Source organism: Lampris incognitus, chromosome 11, assembly GCF_029633865.1.
Source record: "Lampris incognitus isolate fLamInc1 chromosome 11, fLamInc1.hap2, whole genome shotgun sequence".
Taxonomy (NCBI): Eukaryota; Metazoa; Chordata; class Actinopteri; order Lampriformes; family Lampridae; genus Lampris; species Lampris incognitus.
The window spans coordinates 17,217,983-17,242,948 of record NC_079221.1 but is presented as its reverse complement, the minus strand read 5'-3'; the positions used below and the strand labels follow the sequence as shown (position 1 = coordinate 17,242,948).

At 42.0% G+C, this 24,966-nt stretch overlaps 1 protein-coding gene across 1 annotated transcript; it reads left to right on the top strand.

Moving 5' to 3' along the window:
- The first annotated feature begins 134 nt into the window (after positions 1-134).
- pgap1 (post-GPI attachment to proteins inositol deacylase 1) lies at positions 135-23,753 on the top strand. The gene is made up of 26 exons (XM_056290019.1): positions 135-362; positions 2,254-2,407; positions 5,028-5,203; positions 6,869-7,040; positions 11,557-11,717; positions 11,922-11,974; positions 12,572-12,638; positions 12,879-12,984; positions 13,475-13,533; positions 14,189-14,272; positions 17,595-17,644; positions 17,994-18,045; positions 18,152-18,229; positions 18,601-18,676; positions 18,759-18,832; positions 18,931-18,982; positions 19,465-19,531; positions 19,694-19,799; positions 19,973-20,011; positions 20,369-20,553; positions 21,039-21,269; positions 21,592-21,727; positions 22,142-22,192; positions 22,760-22,968; positions 23,248-23,352; positions 23,615-23,753. The coding sequence occupies exons 1-26, from the start codon at positions 231-233 to the stop codon at positions 23,751-23,753; spliced, it is 2,814 nt and encodes a 937-aa protein (XP_056145994.1). The 5' UTR covers positions 135-230.
- Positions 23,754-24,966: the final 1,213 nt, after the last annotated feature.

Here is a 24,966-nt window from a genome sequence, read left to right as displayed (position 1 = left end):
CGTCGACCCAGACTGACGTCACCGGTCTACCATTTGGCCGGTTCGTTAGCTCATCGCTTCTCATTGGTCAACGTCCCCGCCAATCATAATGTTTTCACGGTGGACGTTTCCTGTTGTGAGCCACACAGTGACAATTGTATATGGCATATCGGGCACGGAGTTTGCTGAAGGGAAAATTAAAAAATGGCAATCAAACAACTGTAAATACAAGCCTAAAATAACACTCAAGCATGAAATTTGCCACTGTGGCCTTTTTCGGTTGTGCGCTGGGACTTCTAGCGGTGGGCCTGCGAGAGTTGCTGATGGGCTTCGAGGAGAATAGGTGCAGCATGACCTACATGTTTGAATATCCAGAGTACCGGGTGAGTAGCTGGGCTTGTTATGTGTGTGTGCATGACATATCCAGACAGTAGCCTTGCCTTTTCTTTTTCCATACAGAAGCAATGGTTCGAACACATTTATGTGAATAGTGGCCAGGCATTTCAGTCATAAACGAAAAGTCATTTGAGCTCTAATTGGCATGTCGTGCCTTTCATCACAAATTAAAGGCCAATTAATGGCCCTGCCCAATTTATACTCCGTGCTGTCCCCTGAAACTTGGTACTGACTGGTAGTTGTAGATGACTTTACATCTTATGTCTCGCTAACCTCAGTTAAAGCTGTTTACTCACAAACCCTGGAATTAAGATTCAGAGAGAATGTATTAAGAGATGTCATTTTAGGTTAAATTGCAAGCGTAGCTTGAATTGAGAATCACATTTAACCTAGTCTGTGGTTTAGTTTGAGATCGCAAACGTTATTTACAATCTTAAAGCCCCTTGAACAGCCCCCATTATGCACAAGTCAAGCTAGACCTTGGGGAGACTATTTAATGTTAGCATGTTAGTAATGTAATGTGGGTCTTGCTTCTTTGGGTGTTTGTTTGTTCTGTCTGATGTGTTCATCTGTCCAGAAGTAGGGCACAGCTGGAGGCAACCAAGTATTGTATGCCATGTAATGGGCATCTGGCTTTCCACTTGATCGCTGTGTTATGCTTTGGAAGCCAGTGTGTGTGTGCTTATACTGTGTTTGAGAATGAAAGGCGTCATCAGTGGCCTTTGCTGGTCTAATATGTGTAGACAAGTTGTTCTCAGCTATGTGACATCTGCATCAAATAAGTATGCAGGTTTTTTATTTCGACTAACCTCTATGGGGATGTTGTGCTGTTTGGTGAATTAAACTTGTGTAGTGATTAGATAGAATGAAAACCTGGCGGAGGCCAATAATGTTAGAAGAGAGGTCTTGAATCAACTATTTCTAGAGCAAACTAAAGGGTAACAAGGCATTGCTGGAAGTTTTTAGGTTTAATTTTCTTCACTGAGCCAATTCCAGTCCAGACAAGAGGCCATGTGGAGGTGCTGTTGAAGCTGATGTGTGCCCTTATGAGTGTCTGGTGTTAATTGATATTAGCCTGAGAGATTCAAGATTCAATGTTTTATTGCCATATCAACTTTACAGTTGATTTGGAATTTGTTTTGATGTGCTGAAAGATAACAACAGTAAACATATAACCACACAATATCTACAAGGAGTGTCCACAGAAACGTACTGTTACAACTGTATTACAGTGATTCAGTTAATGTAACCATATGGCCCATGCCCTTAAAGTGACAAATTGAAGTGCATGTGCTTAAGGAGTCTTTACTTGTACAATCAGTGAAGTATTTAGGGTGCGGATTGCTTCAGGGTAAGTGCTGTTGTGGAAGTGAGATGTTCTGGTCTTGATACTGCAGCGTCTTTTACCCAAAGGGAGATGATTGAAAAGGGGGTTTGGCTGGATGTAAGGAGTCCTTTAGAATTTTAAACTTTTTCTGCTGGATGGGAATATGGTATGTTTCAGAAATTGTGGGGAGTTCACAGCCAATTATTTGTGAAGCTGTGTGCACAACTCTGTCCAACAGTTTTTTGTTTTTTTTTTCCCCTCATGGGCTGTAAAATTGCGATTCCATACAGTTATTGAGAAAGTGAGCACACTTTCTATTTCAGCTCTGTGACTATAACATAGCAAATGCAAGAGCTGTTTTACCCTCATACAAAAACAACAGGACAAAGGACAGGTTGGCAGAAGGCAAATTTGGTTCAAAAATTAAAGGGCAGTTGTCTTGTCTGCCAGCTACGAGGTGGACATATAATGACATAATGAACTATGTTTGTGTGTGGTACTGCATGTGCGTGTGTGTGTGCGCGCATGTGTGCATGTTTTTGCGTTCACAGCGCGTGGCAATGCCTCGTCGTGTAGCAAGATTGTACCCTGCATATGGGCTCTACCTATACGGAGAGGGCCTCTACGCCCAGGAAACCAGATCACTCAAACTCAGCGGCGCTCCCGTTCTCTTTCTACCGGGAAATGCGGGAAGTTATAAACAAGGTAAGAACATCTGAGTTGACCATTTAAGATATGTCGTGTCACCTTTGACCTCTACTTATGAGTTTGACACATGTAAAGGGAACAAAGTAAGGCAGTGAAAGTTATGCATCATCTGTTTTTTTTTTCAGTACGCAGGGAGATGATGTATAGAACACAACTTTTTCAATTGAGAGGAAGTGCCTTGGGGCATACGAGGATAGCATGATGCATGTCGTTGTTGGTCTGTGCCTTATGGCCAGGCAAAGTGGATATCCTGTCAGAATCTTGCTCACAAACAATACAAGCTATATATATGACATTGCCCGGATGCATAAAATACAAATTTTAATGTATCACTTGTGGGACATGGGAAACACATGAAAACAATGATGGAGTTGAAAATCTTTTAAAGAACAGCATAAGCGGGTCAACAATGTGATTGCTGCAGTAATGGGGATTTTAATCAGATGTTTAGGCCCAAGTGGAAAAATCCACCAAACTGTCAACCAGAAAAGTGAGAAGGAAGAATTCCTTTCATACCCAATGCTAAATATAGGCCTACACTGCCATTTCCTATTTGTGCTTCTAGGTAATAAAATACACTCACTGGCCACTTTATTAGGTACACCTTGCTAGTACCGGGTTGGACCCCCTTTTGCCTTCAGAACTGCCTTAATCCTTCGTGGCATAGATTCAACAAGGTACTGGAAACATTCCTCAGAGAGTTTGGTCCATATTGACATGATAGCATCACGCAGTTGCTGCAGATTTGTCGGCTGCACATCCATGATGCGAATCTCCCGGTCCACCACATCCCAAAGGTGCTCTATTGGATTGAGATCTGGTGACTGTGGAGGCCATTTGAGTACAGTGAACTCATTGTCATGTTCAAGAAACCAGTCTGAGATGATTCGAGCTTTATGACATGGTGCGTTATCCTGCTGGAAGTAGCCATCAGAAGATGGGAACACTGTGGTCATAAAGGGATGGACATGGTCAGCAACAATACTCAGGTAGGCTGTGGCGTTGACACGATGCTCAATTGGTACTAAGGGGCCCAAAGTGTGCCAAGAAAATATCCCACACACCATTACACCACCACCACCAGCCTGAACCGTTGATACAAGGCAGGATGGATCCATGCTTTCATGTTGTTGACGCCAAATTCTGACCCTACCATCCGAATGTCGCAGCAGAAATCGAGACTCATCAGACCAGGCAACGTTTTTCCAATCTTCTATTGTCTAATTTTGGTGAGCCTGTGCGAATTGTAGCCTCAGTTTCCTGTTCTTAGCTGACAGGAGTGGCACCCGGTGTGGTCTTCTGCTGCTGTAGCCCATCTGCCTCAAGGTTCGACGTGTGGTGCGTTCAGAGATGCTCTTCTGCATACCTCGGTTGTAATGAGTGGTTATTTGAGTTAATGTTGCCTTTCTATCAGCTCGAACCAGTCTGGCCATTCTCCTCTGACATCAACAAGGCATTTTTGCCCACAGAACTGCCGCTCACTGGATATTTTCTCTTTTTCGGACCATTCTCTGTAAACCCTAGAGATGGTTGTGCGTGAAAATCCCAGTAGATCAGCAGTTTCTGAAATACTCAGACCAGCCCGTCTGGCACCAACAACCATGCCACGTTCAAAGTCACTTAAATCACCTTTCTTCCCCATTCTGATGCTCGGTTTGAACTGCAGCAGATCGTCTTGACCATGTCTACATGCCTAAATGCATTGAGTTGCTGCCATGTGATTGGCTGATTAGAAATTTGCGTTAACGAGCAGTTGGACAGGTGTGCCTAATAAAGTGGCCAGTGAGTGTATGTAGTTACAATACAAACTGCGGCTCAGGCTAAATATATCTGTCATTGTTGGAGTTGATCGTGATTCATGGTGTTGCTCAAGGACACTTCGGTAAGAAAGGCTCAGAATGGTCTTCCTATTGAATAGCTGTATTTAATATTTATTGTTACACTTTATCCACGCTGCGGATAAATATTAGAATTATACTAGTTCTTGCTGTGGGTTGTGTGTAGGAGGAAAATGCCTACTCTTGCACGCTTGTGAGCACAAACACTGCACTTTTACCATCTACAGTATTCTGTATGTTCGATGATGAATGCATATTCTCAAGGCTATTCTTTGAGTCAAGTCAGATCAAGTCAGTTTTATTTGTACAGCCCAATATCACAAATTACAAATTTGCCTCAAAGGGCTTTACGGCAACACAACATCCTGTCCTTACACCCTTGCATTGGATAAGGAACAACTCCCTAGAAAAGACCTTTCTTTAACAGGGAGAAAAAAATAGAAATACATTCCTTTATTTCTTTATCAGCATTTTGAACAATGGCTTGCACTGTTAATCCAATAATTTTTCCTGCAGTGTGTTGTTGACTAAGGCTTACGTAGGAATAAGTGTAAGATGAGATAACAAGTAATATGAGAGAGAGAAGGGATTTAAATTGACCTTAGTTCATGCACAATAGAAATTAAACAGATCTCACTGATTGGGATATGTCTTGTTAGTTATTCAGTCTTCTCTCATCTGCACTGGACTGAATGCGAGTTTCAATAAAAGTAAATTGCCCACTGTTTCAGAAAACAGCACGATTGTGACCTAATCGAATGTCCTCCCTGTCCTTGAAGCTCGCTCCCTGGGCTCAGTTGCCCTAAGGAAGGCTGAAAAAATGGAGGGGGGAGTCCACCTCAATGTTTTCACAGTGGACTTCAATGAAGAGCTGGTGGCCCTCTATGGTGGCAGCCTACGGAGGCAGACTCACTTCCTACATGAGAGCATCAAGGCCATCCTGCGCCTTTACAAGGTAAAGCCTCAAATATCATCTTGTCGTCACACATTACTACTTGATCCACAAATGTTGCTGACGTAAAGACATGTGTGTGTAATATATATATATATATAACATACAATTTTTTTCCCGAAAACCATCAATGGTGTAGATAAAAGTGCCCAGCAAATGAAGAGTGGAATATCAAGATTATCAAGATAGATGTAGGAAAAAAAACTTGCTTGTTTGTGCATCACACAACCATCAGCTGCCAATGTGATTTAAAAAAAAAGTTTTTATATATATATATATATATATATCAACACGGATACAGGAGAAAAGATTTTAATGCATGCATAACATTTTTCCTGTATCCGTGGTGATATTCCGCTCCTCATTAGTTGAGCACTCAACACCATTGACGGTTTTGGAAAAAAAAACGCTATATATCTATGTCTATATCTATACATATATATATATATTAAGAAAGATGTAGGGGGAAATTTTAATTCATAGCAGTACAAGCCTGTTTCATGCGTGTTTTTTTTTCCTACATCTAAATTTTTTCCTACATCTATCTTAATATTCCACTCATTTGTTGAGCACTTTTATCAACACCATTGACAGTTTCCGGAAAAAAAACCCGCTGCAATATATATATATATATATGTATGTGTGTGTATGTGTGTGTGTGTGTGTGTGTGTGTGTGTGTGTATATATATATATAAAATCCCGTGAGTCAAGTAATTATCAGCTGTCAACAGCTGATGATTACTTATGGCATGAAACAGGCTTGTACTGTCTCATAAAGAATTCACTTGACTCACTGGATTATTTTGGCCCTTATTTGTTGAACACTTTCCCTACCATTGTGCTTCTTTAAACAAAGTTATATATATAGTATATATACATGTGTGTGTGTGTGTGTGTGTGTGTGTGTGTGTGTGTGTGTGTGTATATATATATATATATTGTTTCTTTAAACAAAGTTTTGTGTGTATGTATGTATGTATTTATGTATGTATATATTGTTTCTTTAAACAAAGTTATATATATATAATATATATTCTTATTCTGGGGTTTACAGCTCTTACTCTCACTGCCCTTCTTCATGGTCATTTTAGTTGTCTTACATTTCTTTTTATCCAGAGCGACCCACAACATAATAACAGAATAATGCCATTATGCAGTGAGTTTGATCTGATAAAGCTACCAGCAGCCAGTAGGGTCTCAAAACAGTGCCTGACAATGGAGGTAACAAATATTGCTGTGTCCAAATGTACTTTCATGTTGGTATATTGTTTTAGTTGTATGTTTGCTGGTTCATCACTTTGATTCCCTTGACTGGGGTTCATATCCCAACAGCAACATTCACCTGTTCCCCTGGGCAGGGTTTGTTGTTCCACTCCCACAGCTTTGCTGGGGGTTTTTTTTTCCTTTTTCTTTTGGGTTTTCTGGATTATGAAGCAGTATGTGAGCTTTTTGAAAAGTGCTATCCAAAATGTAATGTGAAGCAAGGTACTGTTTTTCAATTAATTTGGCACTGTCGCATGTTCGCTTATGCTTAAGAATTTAATTTTTGACAGTGCTTGTTGTTTTAACATCAAACAAAGTAACTCAACACTCCTCACTTAAACCCACTGAATTATTAATAATGGATTATTTCTCCTCCTCCACGCTACCCAACCTCATCTCACCAGGATCATGAGAACCGTCCTCGTAGTGTGGTGCTGGTGGGCCACTCCATGGGAGGAGTGGTGGCCCGGGCTCTGTTCACCTTGCCCCGCTTCAGCCCACACCTGGTCAGCCTCATCATTACCCAGGCCTCCCCACACCTGGCTCCTGTTCTGGCCCTTGACACCTACCTGCTGGGTAAGGAGCATATAGGCCTCCATCATGATGTCACTAGCACACATCAGTGCAGAATGGTGTCACATTGCCTTATTTGATAAAATATCTTCCATCCATCAATCCATTATCCAAAATGCTTATCCTGCTCTCAAGGTCACGGGGATGCTGGAGCCTAGCCCAGCAGTCATTGGGCAGCAAGCGGGGAAACACCCCGGACAGGCCGCCAGTCCATCACAGTGCAAAAAAATAAATTATATTGATATAGATATTTTCTCCCCATTAAGAATCCTCAAATCACTTTCAGATTAGTAGTGAAGTAAAAGTTGAAGTGAAGTCAGAAGTTGAAGAAGGAAGGCTGTTGTGTTGAGTTCAGGGAGAAGGTAAGACAGGCACTGCATGGTAGTGAGGAGTTGCTGGATGGCTGGGCAACCACTGCAGGAATAGTGAGGGAGACAGCTAGAAAGGTATTTGGTGTGTCATCTGGACAGAGGAAGGAAGACAAGGAGACTTGGTGGTGGAATGAGGAAGTACTGCAAATCATACAGAGGAAGAGGTCGGCAAAGAAGAAGTGGGATAGTCAAGAGAGATGAATAAAGTAGACAGGAGTACAAGGAGATGCAGCGTTAAGCGAAGAGAGAAGTGGCAAAGGAAAAGGCGTATGGTGAGTTGTATGTACACTAAGGAAGGAGAAAAGGACTTGTACCGATTGGCTAGACAGAGGGACTGAGCTGGGAAGGATGTGCAGCAGGTTAGGGCGATCAAGGATAGAGATGGAAATGTGCTGACAAGGGAGAGAGTGTGCTGAAAAGGTTGAAGGAGTATTTTGAAAGACTGATGAATAAAGAAAATGAGAGAGAGAGAGAGAGAGAGAGAGAGAGAGAGAGAGAGAGAGAGAGAGAGAGAGAGAGAGAGAGAGAGAGAGAGAGAGAGAAGGCTGGGTGATGTGGGGAAAGTGAATCAAGAAGTTCAGCGGATTAGCAAGGAGGAAGTAAGGGCAGCTATGAAGAGGATGAAGAGTGGAAAGGCAGCTGGTCCAGATGACATATACCTGTAGAGGCATGGATGTATGTAGTAGAGATGGCAGTGGAGTTTTAAACTAGATTGTTTTACACAGTCTTGGAAAGTGAGAGGATGCCTGAGGAGTAGAGAAGAAGCATACTGGTACCGATTTTCAAGAATAAAGGTGAAGAGCAGAGCTGTAGTAACTACAGAGGTATAAAGTTGATCAGCCATTGCATGAAGATATGGGAGCTAGGTTAAGAGCAGAGGAGTTACGTTGGGTATTTGTGGATTTAGAGAAAGCATACAACAGGGTGCTGAGAGAGTTGTGGTATTGTATGAGGAAGTCAGGAGTGGTAGAGAAGTATATAGGAGTGGTGCGAGATACGTATGTATGAGGGCAGTGTGACAGTGGTGAGGTGTGCAACTGGATAGACAGATGGGTTCAAGGTGGAGGTCGGATTACATCAAGGATCGGCTCTGAGCCCTTTCTTGTTTGCAGTGGTGGTTGACAGATGAGATCAGGCAGGAGTCTCCGTGGACTATGATGTTCGCGGATGACATTGTGATCTATAACGAGAGTAGGGAGCAGGTTGGGGAGAGCCTGGAGAGGTGGAGGTATGCACTGGAGAGAAGAGGAATGAAAGTCAGTAGGGGCAAAATGGAATACATATGCATGAATGAGAGGGAGGACAGTGGAATGTTGAGGATGCATGAAGTAGAGGTGATGAAGGCATATGAGTTTAAATACTTGGGGTCAACTGTCCAAAGTAATGGGGAGTGCGGAAGAGGTGAAGAAGAGAGTGCAGGTGGGGTGGAGAAGAGTGTCAGGGGTGATTTGCAACAGAAGCGTACCAGCAAGAGTTAAAGGGAAGGTTTACAAGATGGTTGTGAGACCAGCTATGTTTTATGGTTTGGAGTAGGGATGCCCCCGAAACCCGGTTCTAAACGGGAACCGGTTCTAAATTAGTAAAAACCGGAGCATTTTTAAGATCCGACGTTTTCGGTTCTGCTATCGGTAGTCGGTAGGTACTCGAGAAATCATGGAGTGAGATTTATATTGTGGCAGTTGTGTTTTTCGAGGAATTTAAACGTCGCGAACATAGTCTTGTTCGCCGTTTTCTCCATCTCTCTGTCTCTCTCTCTTACAGCGCGAGGGGCGGGGCTGAGCTGTGCTCCACACACTCGCTCACACACGCACAGACAGCTCTGCTCGAGGGCTCATCATGGCGGAGAGAACTAAACGTTCAAAAGTTTAGGTATATTTTTCAAAAGTCGATGACAACAACGCTCGTTGCCACAAGTGCAACAAATCATTTGCCAGGAAGGGTGGCAATACAAGCAATCTGTCGAAACATCTTTTGTCGAAACATGGTATTAATCTGCAGAAAAGCGGAGTTTTCCACTGTTTTGCTCGTAGTGTTCCATCCACGTCCACTGCAGGTAAGCCGTATGAGCCATAGATACGGAGTTAGCTAGGCTAATAACGAATTATTACGAATAGGCCAATAAATAAAATATAATTGCTTAGCTAATTGTTTAGCTACAAATATATAAGCCATAGATACAGAGTTAGCTAGGCTAATAACGAATTATTACGAATAGGCCAATAAATAAAATATAATTGCTTAGCTAATTGTTTAGCTACAAATATATAAGCCATAGATACGGAGTTAGCTAGGCTAATAACGAATTATTACGAATAGGCCAATAAATAAAATATAATTGCTTAGCTAATTGTTTAGCTACAAATATATAAGCCATAGATACGGAGTTAGCTAGGCTAATAGCCGGGGACACTATAAGTCAGGAGAGATCACGACTCCTGCCGGAGAAGGTAGATATGTTGATTTTTCTGCAGAAGAACTGTTAGGATAATGTTCTAGGTTGTTGTTTGTTTGAACTTCCGTTAGCCTTTTGCTATAAAAAATTATTTTTAATGTTTTTTTTTCTTTATCTTTATCTACTTTTATTTTTTATCTTATTTGTTTTTGTTGAATGTTGATTATAAAGTCTATAATTCAGACGCATTTAAAACATTGCTGCTGCTGTTGCTGCTGAATAAATAATATTTGTTTATATTTATATAAAGTTATATAATAGAATAATAAAGCAATGTCGATTCTGTTCTTAATTAACCGATAAGAGTATCGATAAAGTACCGAACCGATAAGAGTAGTAGTATTGATAAAATCCTAACGATACCCATCCCTAGTTTGGAGACGGTGGCACTGACAAAAAGACAGGAGGCGGGAGGTCCGCGGTGGTGTAGCGGTCTAAGCATCGGCTTTGTGTCGATGCAGTTGCCCACTGGGGACTAGGCGTTCGCTCCCCGGTCTCGTCAGATCCGACTATGGCCCGACTTGTAGAAGCAGCAATAATTGGCAATGCTGTCTTTGGGAGGGGGGTGGAGTCGGCTTGTGTTCGTCACATGAATGCGTCTCTGTGTGTGTCGGAAAAAGCAGTGGTTCGACCTGGAGTCGCCTTGTCACAAAAGTGGCGAGGCGTCTCCTTTGAGACTGCCGGCCGGAGAGATGCAGTTGGCGAACGCATGCAGTATGAGGGTGGGTGTTTGAATTAAAATAGGGATCGATTGGCCACTAAATTGAGATAAAAAGGGGAAAATCAGAAATAAATTTAGAAAAAAAAAAAAGACAGGAGGCGGAGCTGGAGGAAGCAGAGTTGAAGATGCTAAGATTTTCATTGGGAGTGACGAAGAAGGACAGGATTAGCAACGAGTATATTAGAGGGACAGCTCAGGTTGGACGGTTTGGAGACAAAGCAAGAGAGGCAAGATTGAGACGGTTTGGACATGTGTGGAGGAGAGATGCTGGGTATATTGGGGGAAGGATGCTGAATATGGAGCTGCCAGGGAAGAGGAAAAGAGGAAGGCCAAAGAGGAGGTTTATGGATGTGGTGAGAGAGGACATGCAGGTGGCTGGCGTGACAAAGGAAGATGCAGTGGACAGGAAGAGATGGAAATGGATGGTCCGCTGTGGCGACCCCTAACTTGAGCAGCTGAAAGAAGTAGTAGTAGTAGTAGTGAAGTCAACATTTTAGTGTGATCACACCAGTGCACATACATTAAAAGGAGCACTACACTATAGCAATATGTGTACTTTATTCTATTTATTGGAGTCTATGAGAATGAGTAACTCTCAAAGCGAGATTTCAAAAATACTCTTTTCTGGACATACACCCAAGAAGCTGCGTCCTTGACCTAAATGAACTTATTTGTATATAGTGCTGACATTGTTAAACAGATATTATCATATCCCATACACATAAAATGGGTCCTGTGACAGTGTGCTTAAAGTCGGAGAAAAGGAGCATCTGTAAAAAGATGCTGGTCATGACATTAACCCCAAGTGTTGCCTCTCTCCTCTAGCTTTGAGAATGATTTCCTCCTTAAACTAAACTATCCAGGTTCATAGGAAAAAAACCCTCAGTAATCTGAACTTTCTTTTGTGGTGGATTTTCATTTCAAATGCTTTAAATAGTTAAGATTAAAAGATATCTCTTCCTCCATTCTATGCAGAGTTCTACTCTTCGGTGAGACAAAGGTGGGTAAACCAGGCAGACGACCTGCGGAATGTGACGGTGCTCTCTGTAGGAGGAGGTTACCGCGACTATCAGGTCCGCTCCGGCTTGACATCCCTCCCCTGTCCGCCAGGAGACCCCAGCAAGTTGACACTGGTGGTAAGACTTACCTGCTGCATCATGGGGTTGGACTCCTTTAATAAAAGGAATCCAAATTCCATCGTGTAGTATTTAAGCTTCTTTTTTATTATTATTATTCATAGGCAGCATAGACTGAAGCACCTAATGATTTGTCAACATTGGTTGGGGATTTGTTTCACCATAGTTTTCATATCATGTTTATTTTGCATTGTTTTTGTTAAGGCAACTGCTGTTCCCAGAACATGGGTGTCCACTGACCATCTGTCCATTGTTTGGTGAGAAAACTTAAAATTAATTATATTGTCTTGCTATATGCAGTATAGACCCCTTTACAGTTGGTAAACAGTGATCATGTGATTTAGTATGCACGTGCATTTTGGCAGCAAAAAAATGATTTTATTATTTGCGACCATACAATTGTATGCTATAACCTCTCATTTATGCTACAATACAACTTCTGTTTGTTATGACAGCCACTTATGTATTTATGTAGACTCGTTTTATTGCTTGTAGCCACAATCTTCGCCTGTTGGCATTGAACGGTCTTTTCCTCAATGGAATGCGGTAGAAATTAATACCTTTAGTTTTGCTAGACCCGTTCTGGCAACCCACAACACAACAAGATGACGTTTTAAAAATGTAAATATCAATCGATCAAAAATTCACTTGCACTCTGCATTGACTGGAGATGGAGAAGTTGCCTCTTTTGCTGCCAAAATGCGCGCGCATACTATGCGTGACGTAAGTCATAGAAGGGTCTATAGCCATTTCAGTAAACTTCTTAGGTCTCAAACATACATTTTATATGTATTTTTTTTCTTTTTTTAATTTTTTTTTTAATATGTATTCTTTTACATGTGTGTTTAATCCAGGTGCAAAGAGCTTGTCCTTGCTACTGTTCGGGCTTTTTTTGACCTCATCAAACCTGAAACAAAACAGGTCAGAATGTCACTGGTTGATGGAATGCATCTATATTTAAATCATGCCCCTCCTCTGCTAGATATGTCATATGAAAGAATACACAGAAAGTGGTCCAGGATGTAACAATGCACAGAATGAGACATGTCATACAAATGAAAGGAAAAAAATCTAAAACCCTGAAAAACCACAATCCCTTTATAGAAATTAGTTTAAAGCACACCTCATGCGTATCCAAATTAATCTTAGCATCAATATCAGTTCTCAGAGGACCCAGAGAGGAGAGTGGCTGTTCTGAACCATCACTTCATTAGACACCCTGTCAGGATGCTGGGGGAATCTCAGGAGACCTCCATTAGCCTCCCAGGTCAGCATACAATTTTGTCTCCCTCGCTTCTCTATATTTCTACACCGAGAAACACTGGCATGAGCAGGAAAGACAGCTGAGTGTTAATATTCTTCCCCCTGCACCCCAGTTCCCATCCATTTGTATTTCTCCGTGAGGCAAACCTGATACATCTATTGTGCATTTTTGTGCACCTGTCAGATTGTCAGTCATCTCAGGTAATACATGTTTACCTCCTCTGTCAACAGACCGAAAAACTAGAAGATTTGATAATGTAATGCTTCCAGGCATAAAGAGATGCATCGATATCCCTGTTAGCAAGAGAGATGTACAGTTACCGTATATCCACATAGCTATCCCAGAAGGCAGGTGTTGTAACTGTATTAGGCATGAAAGATTAGGAGGGAATGATGGCACACGTTACTGACTTGACTTGGTTAGATGTCTGTGAGGTAAATCTCATCTGTACCTCCTTCTCCAAACCCACACACATCCCTATGAAATGTTTCAGATTCTCCTGAAGCGTGGAGTGAAGTAAACACACTGCGTCTGGCTTACAGCACACCAAAGGTACCCTGATACCATACTGTATCTACAGTCTGACATCTTTTTTTCTTTATACAGTTGTTAAAGAATAATGGTTATGCAGAGTGGCTGCACTTCGGGATCAACTTGGAATTGGTCAAGATTATTTTTAATGGCCTGATGAATTACAGAAAGAAATTGGTTCGTCGACCTCATTTTCTCCACTACAAATGGATGATGTCCAGCAAATCGGCCTTAAGTTGTGCTTATCACCACAAATAAACATGAATATATGTATTTATGGCTCCAAATATTTGAAATACTTGGTGTAATTTTCTATATTATTCTATTTTTTCCTCAAACTACCCATTTGTTATTATCTGTTAACCTAATCGACAACTTAAGGTCTACTTTTATCATTAAGGCATTAATCATAAGGCTGCCCCAGTAAAGACCTACATACACACAGTCTCTGTCTCTGTCTCTGTCTCTCTGTCTCTGTCTCTCTCTCTCTGTCTCTGTCTCTCTCTCTCTGTCTCTGTCTCTCTCTCTCTCTCTCTCTCTCTCTCTCTCTCTCTCTCTCTCTCTCTCTCTCTCTCTCTCTCTCTCTCTCTCTCTCTCTCTCTCTCTCTCTATATATATATATATACTGCCCCCCCTGTAACTGGAAATGCTTACTGTTGTGCTCTGATGCCCACAGGAGGGGCAGATCAAGTATTTCCTGTTTACCCTGTCGAGTCGCAGGAAGGCCTACAGCCACTTTTACTGCCGGAGCAACAACCTGGTGAGAGCGCTGCATTGCTGCTTTAAAGCATCACTCTCAGAGAAATATACAGAATTTTACCAAGACATTTTTGGGAGCATAAAGTGGATATAAAGAGTCTACATGCCCTGTGAAAATGGCAGATTTTTATGATTTAAAAAAATGAAACCAAGATAAAATCATGTCAGAACTTTTTCCACCGTCAATGTGAAATTCCAGCCTATAATGATCAAGTAAAAATAACCTGAAACCTTTTTAGGGAAAAAAAGATAATAAAACTTTGAATAACGCGGTTGCATAAGTGTGCACACCTCTACACTAATACTTTGTTGAAGCAGCTTTTGATTTTATTACGACACTCAGTCTTTTTGGGTAAGAGTCTATCAGCTTGGCACATCTTGACTTGGCAATGTTGTCCCCCTCTTCCTTGCAAAAACATTCTAGATCCATCACACTGGGAGGGCATCGCCTGTGCACAGCCCTCGTCAGGTCACCCCACAGATTTTCAGTTGGACTCAGGTCTGAGCTGTTCCAAAACATTGATCTTCTTTTGGTGAAGCCATTCCTGTCTTGATTTGGATGTATGCTTTGGGTCGTTGTCATGCTGAAAGGTGAAATTCCTCTTCAGCTTCAGCTTACTAGCAGATGCCTGAAGCCCCCGTTCCGGCTGAAAAAAAGCAGCCCCAAAGCCCGATGCTGCCACCACCATGCTTCACCGTGGGTATGGTGGTGTTTTGGTGATGTGCTGTTTTTGCACCAAACATACCTTTTGGAATTATGGCCAAAAAGTTCAACCTTGGGTGTCATTAGACTATAACACATTTTTCCACATGGTTTTCAAAGACTGGCTATAACTTTTTGCAAAATTTAGCCGGGCTTGTTTTTTTTTTTTTTTTTCCTTTGTGTGAAATAGGCTGCTGTCTTGCCACCCTACCCCATAGCCCAGACATATGAAGAATATGGGAGATTGTCCTGTTGTCACATGTAGGGAGCAAGCAGTACTTGCCAAAAATTCCTGCAGCTCCTTTAATGTTGCCATAGGCCTCCTGGCAGCCTCCCTGACCAGTTCCCTCTGTCTTCTAATCAATTTTGGAGGGACATCCTGTTCTTGGTAATGTCACTGTCATGCCATATTTACTCCACTTGTTGATGATTGTCTTGACTGTGTTCCGTGGTATATCTTTTTTTTTTTCTCCCCAATTGTACCCGTCCAATTACCCCACTCTTCCGAGCCATCCCGGTCACTGCTCCACCCCTTCTGCCGATCTGGTGAGGGCTGCAGATTACCACATGCTGCTTCTTCTTTTCATCTGACAGTGAGGAGTTTCGCCAGGGGGGACGTAGCACGTGGGAGGATCACGCTGTTACCCCGAGTTCCCCTTCCCCCCCGAACAGGTGCCCCAACCAACCAGAGGAGGCGCTAGTGCAGCGACCAAGACACATACCCACATCTGGCTTCCCGCCCGTAGACACGGCCAGTTGTGTCTGCAGGGACACCTGATCAAGCCGGAGGTAACACGGGGATTCAAACCAGTGATCCCCTTGTTGGTAGGCAACGGAACAAACTGCCATGTTACCCAGACGCCCCTTCCATGATATATCTAATGCCTTGGAAATTCTTTTTACCCCACTCTTGATCTGTACCTTTCAACAATGAAAACCCATTCATGCTTTGTGAGCTCTTTGTGGGTGGACCATGGCTTTTGCAGTAGGATGCATCCAAGAAAATGCCCGAAAAATCCTACAGGAAAAGCTGAACTGTATTTGGGGTTTATCAGTCACTTTAGTTGATGAGGTGTATACTAACATGAGTTTGACTGTGATTTGTTAATTCTGAACACAGCTACAAACCCAATTATAAACCTCTTCATTGGCTCCAAGTCCACTCTCAGCCAAATCAACAACCTTGCACTCACCATCGATGGCACTTCTGTCTCCCCTTCCCCCCTGGCACGCAACCTTGGTGTGATCCTTGATCCCACCCTCTCCCTTGAGCCACATATCCACCAAATGATCAAATCCTCCTCCTACCACCTTCGCAACATTGCAAAATTAAGATCCTCTCTGACACGCCCTGCTGCTGAGATACTGATCCATGCCTTCATCTCCTCCCGCCTTGATTACTGCAACTCACTCCCCTGTGGCATCAGTGCTAACTCTATCAAGAGACTCCAATTGGTCCAGAACGCATCCGCCCGACTTGAAACTTTCACCAAATCCTTGCACCACATCACCCCAGTCCTAAAAGACCTCCACTGGCTACCCATCTCCCACCGGATCAGTTACAAACTCCTGGTTCTTACTTATAAAGCCCTTCACAAACTGGCTCCCCCATACCTCACCGATCTCCTCTCCCTACCGACCCTCTCGGTCCCTCAGATCCACCTCAGCCTCCCTTCTCTCTACCCCCAGGTCCCACCTCCGCGGCTTTGATGACCGAGCCTTCTCCAGAGCAGCTCCCAGGCTCTGGAACTCACTTCCCCAAATCATTAGAGACTCAGAATCCCTCCCACTCTTCCAATACTGTCTCAAGACACACCTTTTCTCCATTGCCTTCTCGTGCCCCCCCGTCCGCTCATACACCCCTGGTCTGGGGCAGGCAGGGGACTGAGTGCTTGACATGCATCTGTGATTTATGTGATTTATGATGTTTGTTTTTCTTTCCCTTTATATCTGTCCAAGTCGGAGAGTACTGCTGGTGTCGTGTGTGGCTGCCGCTTCTCCCTCTCATAGCCCCCCTTCCCATCCACCCCTGTATGTCTGTGTTATGTTCATCTGTCATCTTGTTTCACTCCATTTATTATAAAGCGACTTTGAGTACTAGAAAAGCGCTATATAAGATTGATTTATTATTATTATAAAAGGTGTGCACAACTTATGCAACCAGGTTATTGTAAGTTTTGTATTTTCCCTTTTTTTCCCCTAAAATGTTTCTGATTGTTTTTCATTGTATTTTTATAGGTTGCAATTTCACGTTAAGGATGGAAAAAGTTCTGACATGATTTATATTGGTTTTATTTTTTTACATCACCAAAACCTGCCATTGTAATGGGGGTGTGTAGACTTTTATATACACTGTATAAAAGAACACACTAAAGCTAAACATGTTCATTATTGACTTAGCAGAAAACAGGTGTGGAATCTAAAAGAATTTTTTGTATGTAGAGTCATATTTTTGGCAATCTCCCTAATATGTCTTGCACTGTACTGCAAGTCCTGTTGCCCTTGTGTGAAAGTGTAAGCTTTAATTTTGTTGCTCTAGGGTCATCAAAAAAAGTGTTATTCATTAATTATTGTAATTGCTAAATTGATGGTATTTTTCTGATTTGATGTTGCCAAACAGGAGATGTCTAGCTGGGTGTATGGCTGCACACAGAGGAGTGGGTCTTTGTGGTAAGCAGCATTATGTTCGTATCGACCTTTTCTATTATATATCTTTCCCTGCCTTTACTTCCTTTAACCTCTCTGTTTCTTCTAAATGGTCAGTAAAACTCAGTGTGACCACCTATTTCTAAGCACACTTTAGGACACATGTTAGGTTTCCATTTTATTATACTATGTATAAACACATTCGAATGTTATTTCCTACCTTTTCCTTGTAACAAAGAAAATGTAACTTGGAGAACTCACTATTTTACAAACACTGAAGGGGATGAAGTTGAAAATGGAGGACCTCAGCTGTGTGACGCATGCATTTTAACATGCATGGTTGTTTTCTCTCTTCTCTCTCTAAATGTTCCAGTGTGCAGGCAATAGATCTGTCATTGGGAACAGAGCTTCTCCCTCCATATAAGGTATATCTCCTCTACAGGGATACCATCTAATTCAGTCCCTTCATTCTGTTAAACTGCACTCTTACTGCGTGCCCTGTACTGTATCTGTCCCTCCCACTCTCCTCAGGTTCTGATTCTGAGTCTCAGTGACCTGTCCTCTGTTTCTCATCTAGTTGTCAGTGCCTCCAACCTCAATGGCAAGCAGGTATTTTATTTTTTCCAAAGGAATCACCTCTTAGGAAACCAACCCTTTAAACACCTTTGGTTGTTTTGTAGTGCTCATTTTTAGTTTTATGCAGGGCATAAAACTTGCTTCTAACTTTTACAAGCCATTCACAGCCACTAGTGGACTTAGAGCATAATCAATTAATAGTTTGATGATATATTAGGAATTAAAGGCTGAAGACAAAGTAGAGCTCCTCCTAAGTTGGCCAGTAGAATTTATAAACTTCCATCCAACAGTCAAAATCTAGCTCTGATTGGCTGATGGTTAGTGTCATTTTACGTGCTTTAGATTTGAATGCAGGGAAAAGCTGGAAGGGTATTCGGTCATGTTCCCTTCTGTTGGTCCTGTAGTTCACAGTGGAATGTGAGTGGCAGAGACAAGAATCTCAGACCATATCTCTGCCGGTCCCCCACGTCCTCTCCTTTGGTGAGTTCTCTTCCTCTTTGCCCCTCAAGCACCCAACTAAAAAAAGGAGCTTTTCCTGTTGAGTTGCTGTTTGTTTTTCCAGGTCTGACTGCCAGTGACGTCACGATCAACTCCTCAGGACTTCTCCACACCGTTGAGCTGCAGCACTTCCACCAGGTCTGTCTCTTCCCTGGATGACACCGTTTTCCAGTTGGTCTTTTCATATCTGCCCTTTTTATATCACTTCCACTGAATTTTGACCTTTATATCTTCAGGTCTATCAGGCATTTAGAATTACTGTTGCAAGCCACTGCAAAGTGCAAAAAGGTGACTTTTTTGTTTGTTCTTTTACACACTACGGGTTATACAGGAATGTGACTTGATGCGTTGGTTTGCTGTGACATTTAAACAAACACAGGTATGGGATAAAGTAACATAAAGCAAGTACATGACACACAGCTTTACTGTAATAGGTTTTAGCTGACTTTGACTTTTTGAGAGTGGGCTACGTAAACTGTACAGGGTTTTTTTTTTAATTAATTATTTTATTCTTAGTGATAACACACTTCAGATAGTTTTACTTAATGGTATTTTACATTTCAAAACAGAATAATAATCTTCGCATTTGATTTTGTACTGATGAAGGAGATCTAAGTGTCATGTGTATACATACTACTTGCTTCAACACACTGTACATCAGAAAGCTTCACATTGCCATTTGTGTCGCCACACCAATAACATTTTATAAGTAGATCTGTATGTGCCAATTTTGGGATGTTTTTGTTAACTGTCGCGACTTCTGTCTGCAGATAGACTGTCTAATGTATACAGAATGAAGGTGCCATGGTTTAGGGAGGACTTCTTCACTACAGTAATGTGAGTCAGTGTCCATATCTGCCGCTCTGTCAGGCTGTACAATCTGTTCTAGGTCATCAACTTGTGTTGTTGAGTTAAAAGTAAGATGGAGGGGGGGGAAAGCACAGATGTCCTATAAGAATGCATGACAGATATGTTTTCTCTCTCTCTGTCCCACTTAAGTGTCCCATCAGTGACTGAGATCTCAGGGATGCTCCACACCAGTCGCCCAGACAACACCTCAGGTGTCCTGCTTCAGCTCCACACTGCCCCCAACTGCCAGTATAAGGTACTGCTGTCAAAAATAATTTCAACCTCTGCTTTTCTGGGCAAGGCAGGTTTATTTGTACTCATTCTGATTAAATGTTTAGTGACAAATCAGGTGTTTTTCTAACTTTGAGATAAAATGTGACTTCATCTGGATAATTAGTGATTAATGAAATTCTCCAAATTCAACTTCAGGTGTCAGTAAGGACCTCATTTCCCAGGGTGCTGGGGCAGGTAAGACATATTTGTGCACTTGTTGTTCCGGTTGATCCCCCCCCCCAACTATTTGTTTGGTGTCAGTTACTGAGCCATTTTCCTTTCACTGGTAGCAGACATTAAAGCGACAGGGACAGCACGTGAAAAACACCCGCAGTTGTTCCCTATCATTGACAATGGTTTGATTGTTTCCCAATCGAAACATTTTCAAATGTAAAAGGCCACCTTTGCTATGCAGAACGACTGACATGTCTCTGCTCTAATCCAACCAAAAGTACATCTGTTGTGGTATTGAAATACAACGATTCGGATACAACATTGGCGAAGTCGATAAGAGGAGCTACAAACCTCCACCTTCCGCCTCTCTCCTACCAGGTGCTGAGGTTCTGTGGCCCTGTTGTGCCTGTGTACATTGCTGTAACTCTCCTCCTAGCCTGTGGGGGGCAGTTGACCTCCATTCTTAAAACGGGACGCGCTATAGAGATGAGCCAGGCAGTAGGCCGGGGTCTGCAGCCACACAAAGTCGACTTGCCTGTTTTTGTCCTGCACTTGTTGCTTGGGTAAGTCAGCTTTAACACGGGTATAAAAATAGTGCATACAATGAAAATGGGAATGTGTAATTTCTAATTGTGGGGTTTCACGAGCCTTAAACAACAAAGACTTAACCAAACACACTGGTCAAGCTCCTGTGGTTTTGAGTAGGGCATGAGTTGCTTACTTTGTTTCAATCACTACCATTTACTATTCCCTACTGGTGATTACTATTCATGCTATGCTTCAGGAAAGCCAAAATATTACGCAGAGCCCGTTAACAAAATTGTCGAATAACAGCTAGTTTACTTTTCTTTTTCTTTTTTTTTATAACAGCTAGTTTACAACAATAATCACAATATTCTGTACAGTTGTTTGGGTTTCAAATTTAAGATATTATTTACATTGTTTGAGTTTTGCAGTCAGGAGTCCTTCTATGAAAGAAAACAACACATGATGGCCCACATAACTTCACTTTGTGATTCCTTTTTTTTTTCTCTCTCTCTTTCCTAAGGTGTAGCTGGTTCCAGGAGGCCTGGTCTATTCTTTGGCTCCCTGCCATGGATGCCATCCCCTCCACCTTCCCTGATAGAGCGTTCCTTGAGGGGGCGGGGCCAGTTGAGGAATGGCCCTGCCTCCTGTCACCAATCTTGTATGTCGCTGGGGCAGCTGTGGCGTTTTGGGGCTGCACTCTCCTCCGGCTCCTTCTGCGCCTGATATCACTAATTTTGGCTCCTCTGCTCAGGTGAGGTTGTACAAGTTAAATGTCTGGCTGCACCAATACAGCATGATGCTTGTAGTGCATATCACATTTTAGTCAAAGCCAAAATGTATCCAGTGCTGTAACTCACTATGATGAACCATATAAGACATGTAACGTATGAGAACAAGACATTTTCTGCATTGTTTGCATATAGAATTCAATAAAGGATTGAATCGCTAGTAATCAATTGTAATCACTTATTTCATTTCATTTCATGCTCTGTTTTAGGATAGAAAAGCCCCATGTGAACTCCTTTCTTCATAAAATATAAATGTTGTGTTTGTTTTTTTATTTTCATCTCCAGACCATCTGTCTCTCGAGACTGTGGCACTCTGCGTCTTAGGAGCCAGCTCTTCATCATTTTGTCTCTAACTGTAATGGGCAGGACTTTCTGTGGGGCGCTGTCAATCTTTGCTACATTCCTGCTCCACCTTTATAGGGTGAGTCTGAGAATAACACTGACTACCCATGATGTCAAGCCCCATTTCATCATTTACTTAAGTCAATAACCAAAACCAGTGTAAGTGTATTGCTGCCTGCATATTTGTTTTATATTCATTCCAAACAGCTCATTGGATAGAATGACACTGACACTCCCAGGACTAGGGACTGATTTGTATTAATGTTATGTATACTAAGTATGTATGGATTCAAGGCATCGGTTAAGCACTTTTGAATGAAACCTTCCCCTAAATGGTTTATGTAAAGTGGATTTCCGAATTTAACTTTGCTTTTTGATTATCAGGAGTGATTTAGATTAGGTGTGACAGTAGAATAAACCAAGTTCCTTCACTAAAAGCTACTGATATCTAACAAATACCCCTGCCTGTTTTTGTTTAACATTGCATGCCTAGGTGCTAAGGCTACAGATGACAGAAAGGTCTTTGAGTCATATGCTGAATCTGGTAAGACTTTAAAGGTGGAATTGTAACTGTGCATTCAGTCTTTATGTAACCTGTGTGGTATTGTTTTTTTCCCTATGTTGGTAAATGTTGACATGTTGATGTCAGTCAATCAGTAATTGTATTTTTCCCCAGTGAGGCAATTGGTTAAGCAGCAGTGGGACACATATATATTTAGCACACATAAAACTCAGGGCACATAAATACAACACTGAGACCAAATATTATAAATACACAGTAAATAATCAGTAAGACCTCTCAGTAAGTATAAATAAAGGCTTTGGGCTTCAGCCCGTCCAAATGTTGGACAACATTTGTGTGACTCATCAGCAGCCAGGCATGTGTTTACGACTAATGTGTTGCTGCCAAGCCATTGGTGTTACCAATTTGGTGCTGCTAGAAACTGCAGTTAAAACCAGCTGTCTGACAGCAGAATCAATAGTATTGTGGTTGCTAGCAATGTGAAGGCAGAGCTGGGGCTCATAACACGATTGGAAGTTTAGTTTAATTTAGTTTAGTATTTGTACCAGACTCAACAGCATCCTTCCCCTGCCCTCTCAATTCTCCCAGGCACCCCAGAGGCATAAAGAGACAGAGAACTGTGTAGTTGGAGATGTTCTTTGCAAGCCTAAAGAATGTAACGGTGCCCCCCTTCTGTCAGAGTGTGCGCTGCAGGAGGTAAGGGACGATCTGCAACTCCACTTATGCCTGTCGGCGCTGTTCACTCCACCCATCATGCTAAGCGCACCCTCTCTTCTTCACTGGATCCGCTACCTGAGGTATTGAAATGCATTTTGTTTCAGCATGTGTATTTGTGTCAGCCTGTATGCACATCAAGTTCAAATTTACTTTTGTGTCAAATGTTTGCAAAAGATGAGATAGGGCTGAAGAAACATCATTCCTTAACACTTACTGACTATAGAAATTACATAATACATGAAACGGTATTGGAATGTTTTAAACTATTAATATGAAGTATACATCGCACAGATGGGTACAAGAGTGTGTATACCTGCATGTCTGACTGCATCGAGTTTAACCACTATTCATATTTGCAGGTATTCCACCCATTTGGATCTTGACCCTTGCTGGCCACACACTGTGCCTCTACTTATTGTATACTTGCTGCTCATTAACTGCAACACTTTGAAAATTAGCAAAAGGTAGGAACACACAGCCACACACCCTGATATATCCTGATCGACTACTCACACACCTCATTGGTCAATTAAGTGGCATTTCCCTCTTCATGTACTCTGGATTTATGTGACAAATAGTCTCATACAAGTTCTTTTTGTGAATGGTGTAAGTTTCTCTTCATTTGTACATTCTTATCCTGAAATAAATTGAATATACAACATACATGTATATATAATCCATTGCCTAGTCGATCAGCATCAACTTTTCTGCTTGTGTCTCTTTCAGTAAACTCCTGTCTCTGACCTCCAACCTCCCTCTGCCATTGTCCATCGCCATGGTGACCTTCTCTCCACTCCACCTCTACAGAGTCACCTACTTCCTGTCTGCGGCTCTGGTCCCCCTGGCCTTTTCCTGCCTGCTCTGACAGGTATCTTACTGGTGTCAGTTCCCACCACTGACAGAGAGAGCTTACTCCAAGTTACAGCCTCTGTCCGCCAAACTGGATGGAACCGGTTCTGCTTCAGAAACCTCATTTCATCTCAATGGGGATGTTTCTGGCTACCGTGGAGCAGAGCCATAGACATACATGGTTTGGGGAACTGCCTGCTCAATGTTGGCACCAAAGGCTCCTTTGCTATCATGATATACAGACTGAAGATGGGAGGGGTGCAATGGCCTAGGAACGTTTGGTGCAAATATGGCTCCATTTGATTAACCTGAAACCAAGTTTGCCTTACTCTGTATATCTATAGCTCTGCCTTCAAGGAGCCAGTGCTCCAAAACAAGTCAAGCTACTGATAGTAGCGATTTTCAACTGGGTGTCACTGTTAATTGTGATGTTATTGGTGTTTTGTGGCTTTTCCTGCCTAATAATTATTTACTCATGACCATGAAATTCATACTCAAGGTAAAACATGTTATTGTCAGTATGGAGGAATGTGTCTAGTTTTATGGACAACGGGAGATTTTTTTTTTCATTTGTCAGTTTCCATCATTTAAGTAAAAAATGCTTGAGCCACCATGGCTTTACTGTTATGCGAGTCCACACTGAGTCAGCCACATGAGATGATCTCCTGTAGAGTTAAGAGGAGCAACCGTGCACATCACCACCGTCTGTGGGAAATGAACCACCCAAAGAACATGATGGTAATGTGCCCACATAGGGACCTGGGTTGAGGTTAGTGCACTTTATATTCAGGCTATTCAGCGTTTAAACTAGTGTGACAATGATTTGCTAAAGAAAGCACATTGATCCTTTATTATTATACTTTCATGGTCTGAATTGGAATTTATTCTCTGATCAAATATTTTTCAAGACGCAAATCAGCTTCCTGGATTAACTGAATCTGAAGTGTATTTACTCCAGCCCTGGTTGGTGTTTCAGATGCGATCGCCTCTGATTTTTATTTTCTATCACACAAAAACAAAAGAAGAAGAAGAAAAAAAAGAGAACTATTAGTCCTTTCAGGATGATAAGCCAATGTGTGTTTGTTCATTTCTGGCAATGCCCTGACATATCGCCGTACAGTCGCTCACATTCAGTAAACCAGTACAACTACAAACCTCTGGTGCTGGCCACTTAGTGTCTGGGGTTCAAGTGCCTTGCTCAAGGGTATCTTGATCGTAGTTGTTAACAA

Coding starts and splice junctions, on each gene's coding strand:
- pgap1 (XM_056290019.1), top strand. CDS start 231: ATGAAATTTGCCACTGTGGCCTTTTTCGGTTGTGCGCTGGGACTTCTA. Junction 22,969..23,247: donor CACTGGATCCGCTACCTGAG/GTATTGAAATGC, acceptor TCATATTTGCAG/GTATTCCACCCATTTGGATC. Junction 23,353..23,614: donor ACTTTGAAAATTAGCAAAAG/GTAGGAACACAC, acceptor TGTCTCTTTCAG/TAAACTCCTGTCTCTGACCT.